General features: G+C 26.0%; 1 protein-coding gene across 1 annotated transcript; it reads right to left on the reverse strand.

The window, feature by feature from the left end:
• Window positions 1–3163: 3163 nt before the first annotated feature.
• LOC132927448 (uncharacterized) lies at window positions 3164–10206 on the reverse strand. Its single transcript, XM_060991983.1, has 4 exons — window positions 10056–10206; window positions 8654–8720; window positions 4721–5016; window positions 3164–3679 (listed from the first exon to the last, which is right to left on the reverse strand). The coding sequence occupies exons 2-4, from the start codon at window positions 8676–8678 to the stop codon at window positions 3458–3460; spliced, it is 543 nt and encodes a 180-aa protein (XP_060847966.1). The 5' UTR covers window positions 8679–8720; window positions 10056–10206; the 3' UTR covers window positions 3164–3457.
• Between the last annotated feature and the right edge of the window lie 1016 nt (window positions 10207–11222).

Genomic DNA, 11222 nt, shown 5'->3' on the forward strand with positions numbered 1-11222 from the left:
ATTTAAGAAATCTTTTATTATTCGTCCGAATAAATCTGTAGTCGATCTGTTAGTCCCACCAACTTCGCCTTTTGAATTTTTTTCGCTGGGTAAAAACTCGTACACACTCTCACGCGGATAATTATTATTATAACTGAAGTTACAAGCCGAACGCCGCTTTATAAATCACGTATTTATAATTAACCCACTATGTCATCCGTGGACCGTGACGTGTTTCCATTTAGTATATACAGCTATACCATTTAGTACCATAATAATAATAAGGGTGTATGTGCGAGGAGAACCTCACTCGCTTTCTCTCTCTATTCGGGGTTCGCTCGTCGTGTGTCGCTTATATATTGTTAAATTTTCGTCCCTTATAGGACGTTAAAATCGAATTGTGGATGCGCCTCGATAATAAATATTTTAATTTATACCGCAATATCGTATAAAAATAATACATACCTATTCACATGACCTTTAACAAATATTAGAGTATGTTGAATGCGTAATGCAAAAATAAACACCAAACATGAGTCCCTGTTATTGAACACCTGAAAAAATAAATGATTTTTCATGGAATATTGGCATATTAATTTCGATAGTATACGATATACAGGGTGATTCTTTTATCATGAAACACTCATTATTTCAAAAAGTATTCATGTTTTTGAAAACATCTTTTTACATAGTTTCAAGTTGTTAAAAAAACAACGCTTTTATTAAAAAATTATATTTTTAAATATTTTTTATCCTTATATTTTTTTAAGTTTTTTGAATGACAACATAGTTTTAATTTCATATTCAAAAGCAAAATAATTTTCTGAGTATTTTGATACATAAAAATCGAATTTAGGGCGAGTAGTTTAGGAGTTAAACGTATTTAAAGTTTAGACAAGCGGAGTAGTGGCCAAACATTTTGCGGGGTATCCCCGTACCACTTTACTCCGCGCATCTAAAATTTAAATACGGATAACTCATAAACTACTCGCCCTAAATTCGATTTTTATGTATCAAAATACTCAGAAAATTATTCTGCTTTGGAATATGAAATTAAAACTCTATGTTGTCATTCAAAAAAGTAAAAAACTTAGAAAAAAAATAAAAAGATAAAAAGTATTTAAAAATATAATTTTTTAATAAAAACGTTGTTTTTTTAACAACTTGAAACTATGTAAAAAAATATTTTCAAAAACATAATTTTTTTTTTAATAATGAGTGTTTTATGATAAAAGAATCAACTTGTATACACAATATATTATATTATATAATGTATCAATAGTTATTGTAAAAATTATAATGTACCTGTATATGTTTTAAATTGCAAATGTTTGAATTGTATTATCATTAATCATTAATTAAAATTATCTATCCAATTTTAAATTTAAGAAACATCTCCTCAAAATTAAAAAAAAAATCACATAATACCTATCCTAAAATAAGCACTATGAACTTTTACGTTTTTAATACTTTTTTCGAATTATATAGAAAATCATTTTTGACTTGCTTATCAATAAATATAATAGCTTTAAAAAAAAACCTGTAATTGTAATAACTTTTAAGCCCATTTTAGGGTTATTAAATTAATAATATATGAAAATAACCCTGCCACAGTCGTTCGTGTGGGTAATCATCAAACTTCACTTTTTAAACCTAAACAACTAAATCAAAATGTTTGAATTGCAGTCGATCCGATCATTCCATTGAACTTATAAAAAAATATCCATTTTAATGGAATGTCGTACTGTGTATATGATTTAGTTTTACAATGATGTTCTTACACGACTGAATTCTAATTTAGAAATAAATGTAAATATTTATTCTATTATATATGTACGAGTATATTGTATATGTATATTTTTATATTATTATTTTGAAATCATAACTAAGTAAGTAGCATTTAAATATTTACTTATTGATTTTGAAAATAAGAATTTATTTTATATTAATGTTTATTACTATTAATTGAAAAGTTAATATACCTATTTTAATAATATTGTTTTTTAATTGTAGCTTTATCTGCTTATATAACTATTACAGTAAAAACAATAAATTATATATTAAAAATAAAAAATCTTCTTCTATAAATATCGACTTATAATCGTCAATAAACAAGTCTTATGTAATGTTTGGGACGAGTGCATTTTGAAATAATTACCCGTTCGTGTGATATCGGTAAATGACGATGAAATCTGTGTAATGAACCTATTACATATTCTAATAAATTGGTAATACAATTTCATTACCAAGTGTGACGAATAACCATCGAAGCTCTTATAATTTATAGAAAATATGTAATTATTTAGAATAATACATTTGTTATTCTTCATTTATTTTTGAACATTGAACGTTATCGATTAATTCGTACGATCATTTTTTATTCAGTTCAAAGTGCCAAAATCGAACAAAATAAAACTATTATCACGATTTATTGTCGATTAAACCGAGATATTAAATAATGCATTGGATGTTGCAGCGTGTTGCACCTAAAATTAAACTTTGCTGCAAGCAACGGAGATGCACGCTTAATCGCTGTGGTCATTAACGCCAACGTTTTTCACAATATTTTTTTTTACATACGATTATTGACGTTATCGATATTCAAAGTCTTATTCTGTAACTGCAGTAAACGGCTTAAAATTGGTATATTAATATTATTATTTATTACAGTATAAAAGAATAACGTATTTAGTGTTGCGTTCTCTACACACACACATTTCACACAACTATTAATAATATACCTATACTGCAGTTCAAAGGCCGTAACTGTGGGGAAAGAAATCCAGAAGTCCATATCCTGAAACTCTTTTAAAAAATATATCAATTTTAGCAGTAGGTAAATGTTGACAATTTTATCAAGAATTATTATATATTTTTGTTAAAATAATTTAAAAAAAATCTGAATCCCCTCCGGAAAATAAAATTCATTTTCAATATTATTTTCTTGATTCTCTTTTACTCTATCGAAGTTTATGTAAGTTTATTCCGTCACACGTTCTTAACATATATTATAATCAAGTTATTGTGTCAACGAGATAATATCATAATATTATATTATATATACCATTGTTGCGATTCTTTATTATTTTTTTTTTTTCAATGGGAAAAATATCAGGTTTTGTTTTATCGATGGAAAATTTTGGAATTCGATTTCGAAAACAACACACACATATAAAAAAAGATATTAAAGATTAATATATCATTTTTTATTGAGTATAAGACATTTTTATTAGAAATCCATTTAATACATTAATTTTAAAACGTACCAACACAATAATCACGCGTTTCACACGTTCAATTTTAATATACCGGCAGTTGATTATTTTTCAATCAACTGTAAATAAAATCACTCAAAATAAGTGATGAATAATATGAATAATAATTATAATTTTAAACAAAAACATATTCCCCATTAATCTAAGACTGACTACATATTATTATTAGCATTATTATAGTATGGTAATAAGTGCTTGCGTTTTCACAAGGTATTCGCGTTTGGAGAATTGGCTATGGTGCGTTTCGCTGGCGCACAACAATAGAACTGATCGTTGCACACGAAGTTATACATATCCACCAAAAAAATGGATTTGGCGTCCAGTTGTTGGCAGTTGTACGGCAAGTCGAAGTCATGTTTCCTGGTTATGTCGTTAATGTCGTTTGGCTGCAAGTACGGCCAATATTCCACCATGTTCACTTGGTCCTGAGCGATAAAAATGTTACTCAATATATTTAGTTTTATACAGTTATATTCAATGTAACAAAAAAAAATCGATTTCGTCTTAAGAAATAAACAAAAAATGTCATCACCAAATGGCAAATGGTGAACATCAGTTAAATAATTAAATTCAAAATAATATGTATTTCAATATTTGCAACATTATCTGTTTCTACGCGTCAGAGTATGTATATATATATATATATAGTTAATAGAAAACTTGCAACAATTATAATCTTTTTTTATTCAGCATAGAAATCAAACTTTAAATATAAATCGCGTGTATATTAGTGTGAATTAAATTGTAGCTTATTTATTTTTTAACCGAGTCTTGATGCGATAGAAGATACGGCTTAAATGAATACAGCTTTCAAACTATGTGTCGCTGACGTTTTTTTCATAAATATACGTCCACAGTAAATGTCCACAGTATTGTAAATTATAATACAGTGAAAACTCTTTACAACGAAAAACTCTATATAATGTAAATATTGCATAATAATTGTTGGTTTGTTTTATAAACCATTAGTCAATTCATCTCTATAACGTATAGTCACTCTTAATAACGAAACAATATTTTATGTTTCATAACACAATTATTTACCTGTTATCGTATTATACATTATTATACACTATAAAAGTAATCGGCAAAAATGCCGAAATTTTCAAGATCGATTACATTCTTTCATTATCTACTTTTAATATCGTAATAATACCGTTATTATCGATGTCGAAAATATTCATTTTATTATCAACAAAAATTTTGTTTTTTTTTTAAGTCCTCTCTATTACGAAAACTCTCTTTAACGAAAGAAATCTCTTGTTCCCTTCAGATTCATTATAAAGAGTTTTCACTGTAATATAGAAGTATTAAATTTAGGTTTTTAATTCCGTAGAGCTATATATTATTATTATTATTTTTATTAATAATTATTGGGCAGAAGATAGAATAGAACCACAACGATTACTAATTACTATGTACAATATCGTTTTGAGTTCACGTGTGTATGTAGGTATAATACTCACTTTACTCAACGATCTTTTGGGCGATTCTTGAATATCGTTATTCCTACGACCAATCCTGGGCACCGACTTCGATGCCTTTAAAAAAAATTCCTCTCCGGCGAACCCACGGCGGGTAATCTTCGGGTACACACTTGCGTCCTTCATTATGACATCATTGGCCGTTTCGAACTGATCACTGCGTTCGATCCTGGATGCGGGTTGTCTATCGTCCATGTCGGTCAACCAAATATTTTGTACTTTCTTCTCTGGGTATTCGTTGATTGACATTACGTGCAATATTTGCAAACACACCAAACCTGTAAAAATGAAAGCAATACAGATTTGATTAGGTTTATAAATATTAAATATAATAATTTAATAATTAATAATGTTATCATTATTATAAGTATTATTTTATTATATAATATTGTAACTTTAGACAGTATCGTTAAGTTAATTCGTGTTACAACTGTTACAAGAATATGAAATATATAATATAATAATATAATATTATTATTATTATATTATTAGATATAATTATCTACCTAATGAATTACGTTTTGAAAATTTATGTGGAAATACTTTTATAGATGTTCGGAGAATCATCAGGAACAAATGTTGTTAGGGATTTTCAATTTTGTAAAACTTTAAGTATGTTGCAAAATACTAGAAGAATGTAGAAACCCCTTTCTTTTTTGGTTTGCGTGAAAATCCTCGTAATTAATAACCCCCCAAAAAAAAAAATTCTAATATATAAATAATAATAATTTTATTGTGACTTAAAAACCATTTACTTGAATGCTTGATCCTTAATCTAGCTAGCCGTTATAATAAATACCTATATTAAGCTAGATTACCTATTGATAAACATTAAATTAAAACACATTTATAATACTTTTTATTCATATTATTATGATTTATATGGTCACGTCCTCATTAACTTTTAATAATGTATAAATATAATCACATACACACGTACGCACGTGTGTTTTGATACTTATAATGTATATAATATATGATATAATATATACTCGTATTTTTTTATTTTATATATCTATATCTGAATAGATCTTGTTTGATTATAGGTGATTTATTTTTTTCTTAATGTGTGATGAAAAATAAACTTTAATTATTTTTATGTAATTAATTGATTTTAATTATTACTTTAACAGTCTATACGTATTGCGTAATCTAATAATAATAAATGCATAAGAACATATTCTTAATATAGCTTGTTAGTTTGTTTATTAAAAATAATTATGTGTTTTTATTTTAGAATGGACACTTATTTCAATAATTATAGGAAGTTTAACATTAAGCATATAATGTTAGGAAAATATACAGCACAATATTGCACGTAAATAACGAAAGGCATATTTAGATGAAATATTTTAACTAATAAAAATAATTGCTAATTTTCCTAGTAAACTATTATTATAAAAAGTTTTTGTTGTTTTTTTCCTTCAGACAACAATTTGTTGATACCACTATAATTATGAACACACGTATGATTTTATTTGTATGTAATTCTTTATTGTCTTATATTACTTATTACCTAATATATTTGAACGTATTTTTTTTTAATTACAATTTTTTTGTGGATTATTATAATATATATACGAAATTGTAATCTACATACGCAAACTTGTGGTATTATAATGACTCTTAGATAAGTTGACAGTTGTCATATATATGTGTTATTAAAAATTAAAAAACTTATCTTTGGTATTCATCAAATTAAAGTTTCAGAAATAAAAATAAATAAATCCTGCGATAATTTTTCTCAACATTTTATTGATAAACATTTTGAAATTAAATTTCTAACTATGTTTAATTCGTATATTTTCATATTTACTAAAAACAATGTTGGTAAACGAATTTCTATAATGCAGACTTGTCATTATAGTAAACAATATAATTCACGCAAGACATTACAGTGATACCCGAGCCGTTGGTAAAAGAAAAGGGGCGATAGCATTGTATATATTTTGAAAGGTTTTAGAAAAATTAAAGACATTTCAAAAAATTTAAATCTAATTAATTAACCTTATTGAATTTTAAATCAAGTATAATAAAGCATAAGTAAATAAAATCAATCAATTATAATATGTTATATGAAACAATATTTTAAAGACAATTTATGAGTATAATAATAATATGATCGCTTTGGAAGCGAACCAAATTTGAAATAATACGTTTGAGAAATCCATTTTGTAATCTATAGTATAGTACGTTAAAGTTTACTAAGTAATTTTTTGTTAATATCAGGGACAGATACAGAGACTTAATTAGGGGCTAAGTCATAATATTTATAATAATACATATCTATAGATATAAATATATATATATATACATATATATATATAGTAGATTTTATATTATTATAGTTTATTCATACTTTATAGTATAGATAATAAATATACACCCTGAACTACATACTTGGACATATCTATATTAATAATTAATGGTATAATATGTTTTTATTTTTGTAATTTCGTAATTTTTTTTACAACAATATACAATTTTATTTGAATACGGGCTGGGGGGTGGTCTCTAGGTCTCCTTGGAGCCGCATTTGGTAGGTACAAGGTATTCTATATTTTATTATTATTTTGCACTTGTAATGCAATATGTTAAATAAAATCGTTTTGGTATATAATATTACTCTGACACTAACTATATGAGGTTAATTATAATAAACTTTCTGTATCTAAATTTCCGTAATTATATTTTGTCTGTGTACTATCTACTTAACGAGTGTTATGTAAATATTACCTTAAATATTATAGCCCTTACTCAACACCCAACCCCGATTATATTGAACGATCATAACACAATATTTTTATTACACTAAAAATGTAATGATAAATAATATGACCTTTGATTAAAATGTTACAGTATTAATAATTATCATAAAAATAGTATAGCTAGTGCATAACAATTTACCTAATAATTTTATTTTAAAGCACTATTATCCCTTATTTTTACGTTGAAATGTACTTTCTCTAAATAAACGTAAAGATACTGACAAAATAAAAAACAGTAAAAAAAAAAAAATATGTATTTAAGCAAATTCATATAATATTAATTTTAAATTATTTTTTGCAATATCAGGAGTTTTTAGTTGTACACTATATACCCGTGTGAATATTCTTTATTTGTATTATTTATTATCAAGATTATAATAATATAATAATCATCAAATCAATATTAAAAGATACTTTCAGCATTAATGCAATTTATGTTGCATGGTATTTAAAACGTAATTACTAATAATAAAAATTCGTTAGTCAACAATAGTTGTTAAAAATAAATATATTTATTAAACTCTTACGAATCTGAGATTAATAATAAAATTAATTGAATTCATATAATATTACCACGTGTACATTTTAATGTTTATAGTTTCTGTGGTTTCTGTCGTATCTTATACTTAACATTAAAAATTAATTTAATGATACAGATTTACATTAATTTTATTGTAAAATATTAGGTTAAAGGTAACCTAATTCACTATTATAATGCTGTATATTGGGCATAAAATTATAAATGGATATGCATTTATAATACTTCTATCGTCTAAAATAGTTTTACATTTATTAAGTCGTAGAAATTATCTATGATTGAACTTGTGATAATCGTATATAAAATTAATAATTTTATTGAATCATATAACTAATTATTTGATTAAGTTAGATAAGTATTTTAAATTTTTTTTTTAAATCATGTAAGTAGGTACCATATTATACTTTGTCAAAATATCTGCAACATAGTTGCGAACTAGATGTATACCTATTTATACATTTTATTATCATTTTATCGTTTCGTTTATTATTGCATAAATCTTACTTGTATGGTAATATATTTATAATATATCTATAATATACATTAGTTATTTAGTATATTATTTGATATAATAAATTATATTTTATAAAATGTACAGATAAAAGTTACCAAAAATTGTCAAGGATCCACTCATTATAATTCTGTATATCGACTTCCGGTTCAATGAATAAATGATCTGGAAAATAAAACCAATAATTAAAATAATTTATAATCGTTGCTTAATCACTACAATCATATTATATATTATACATTTTACGTCATTTTCGTGTATGTTTTATTGTGCGCATAATAAATAATGATTATGTTACAGTTGGAGTTCCTAGCTGATATTATTACGGCTGATGGAACGATTAATTAAAATATACTAATTTAGTCTACTATACTTTCAATTGCACGTTTAAATTGTACATATTATATGATGTATATATATTTATATATATTGTAATTTTCTCCAAAACCGTCATTAATATTTCTTTCTGGGACGCGTCTGTTTAAACATTTTGATTACTTGAAAAATTACAATATTAATATTATCAAGACAAAACAATGCGTCTGATGGTAAAAGTCGATGGTTTTTGATGAATCTTGTTTCCGGTATTCCGTTTTTTAGGTGCTGACGCGCACCAATAATGTGTTTTAATCAATGAAAATAAATTGACCATGAATTATTTTCGTGTGTTGACTATTTTGTTATTCCCTTCCCCCAAATGAGTCTTTAGGATATCTCGATATTGTACATAATATGTATATTATGTATTGTATACAATTGAATTGTTAATACTAATTATATATGTTATATAGAGTAGTTGCGTATTACTATATCATATATGTATACATACACACACACATATACCAGTTTGAGTGATTCACTCGTACAAAGAACTATTATGAATTTTCAAAAATTCGTACACGTTATATTTACGTTCGACACGTCGATAGTCATTAGTCTGTTAATCGGAATCGTTCCAACAGGATTTTACGTCTCAAATATTTACATATATAAAAACAAAATAGTAATAGTAAAAATAATAATCAGCTCCTTTTATTTTATAACGCTGGCCAAGCAAATTTTTTCTATTCACCGAAATACGTTTCAATTGTTAAGGTTTTTGACGTCTACCGTTGTATAATACTATATAATAATATAGTATTTGCTTATATGCCGATGTTCTAAATGTTACGGTTTTTGCCCTTATTGTTTTGATTTTTTGTTGTTTTTTTTTTCAACACATAACACGTAATATCTATAACGCCCGACCTACAATAGCGATTTCCTAATTATTCGAGATATATCGTATCGTATATATATATTGTGTATGTGTGTGTGTGTGTGTGTGTGTGTGTGTGTGTGTATTCCTGCGACGGAAATAAAAAACTATCCAAACTATAATAATTGCATAACACTATTGTACATATTATTATAATACGTATGGTGCCTAAGTACCTACTGACAACTACAACCAGCGTAGGCCACAATATATTTTAATATATTACATAATATTATACTCACCGAAAATGTCGACTTGCAGTGATGATGCGTAGACTCCACAACTGTTGATGTCCAACGACTACCTGTCTGCCCCGGACCTGCGTTCGTATTTAAAGAGCAAAATTTCAGCGGGCGGCGACGTGTACACTTGTCGTGGAAAAAAAATATACACAGTGTGTATAAAAATTATGTTTTTCAAATATAATATTATATCATGTACATCATAATATAGGGGTACCCCCCGAGTGAATAACCTTGTCGGACCTCGATGTTCGTCAAGTGGGTAACATGATGGAAAACATTGATGTTAAACGTTGTAAAACTGCACAGTCGCGTATGGGCGTAGTTAAATAGTATTAGTACGTATAGGTATAATAAGTACATATTATTATAATAGTAATACAAATTAACGCGACACAGTTCGATTTTTTTCTTTTTATATTATTTTGTTTGTTTTGTTTTTTTCTAGTTTACTATAATATTATTAAATAGGCACATACGGACCATATACCGGTGCATAATAGCAAAATACAACGTATTATATTATCTGTTCACGATTATATGCGTGCTCGTATACCCTGCAATATTCATTAGTTGCAGCACACGCTCAATTTTTACTATTACTTGTCTGGATATACAAATTATACTTAATTTTTATTATTCGAAAATCTTAATTTTCCATATACGTATGATTGAAATAATATACTGTACCCACTTATCGTACATTCGTACTCATTGCCGTCAATTAAATATGACTTGTCTGTTTTTTGAAATTTTTTTTTAATATTATTTATTCTCTGCGCCAAAACCAGCGTAATAATAATTATTACATATAAATACGAGTACAAATGCCTACCATAATTATAATAGGTAACATTAAAGTAAACTTCGTATAGTCTGTGCCTAATGCGCTTGTACGAGAAAAGTTAGGTGGTGTATTATAAAGATCTCGACAATAGACATGATCGCATGGACATCTGAGGCATAGAAAGTTTTACAAATTTAGCTGCGATCCGTATCAAACGTGGTTTAAAAAAAATTAGACTTGTAGATTTTCATAATTAAAATATTTATATTTTTTTATTAAATTTCAATAAAATTAAAAACAAATTGTTTATAATAGGTAACATAATATTGTGTGATCGCTATAATACATATTATATTTAATATTATAATATTTATATTTAT

The sequence above is a fragment of the Rhopalosiphum padi genome, chromosome 3 (genome assembly GCF_020882245.1).
Source record: "Rhopalosiphum padi isolate XX-2018 chromosome 3, ASM2088224v1, whole genome shotgun sequence".
Taxonomy (NCBI): Eukaryota; Metazoa; Arthropoda; class Insecta; order Hemiptera; family Aphididae; genus Rhopalosiphum; species Rhopalosiphum padi.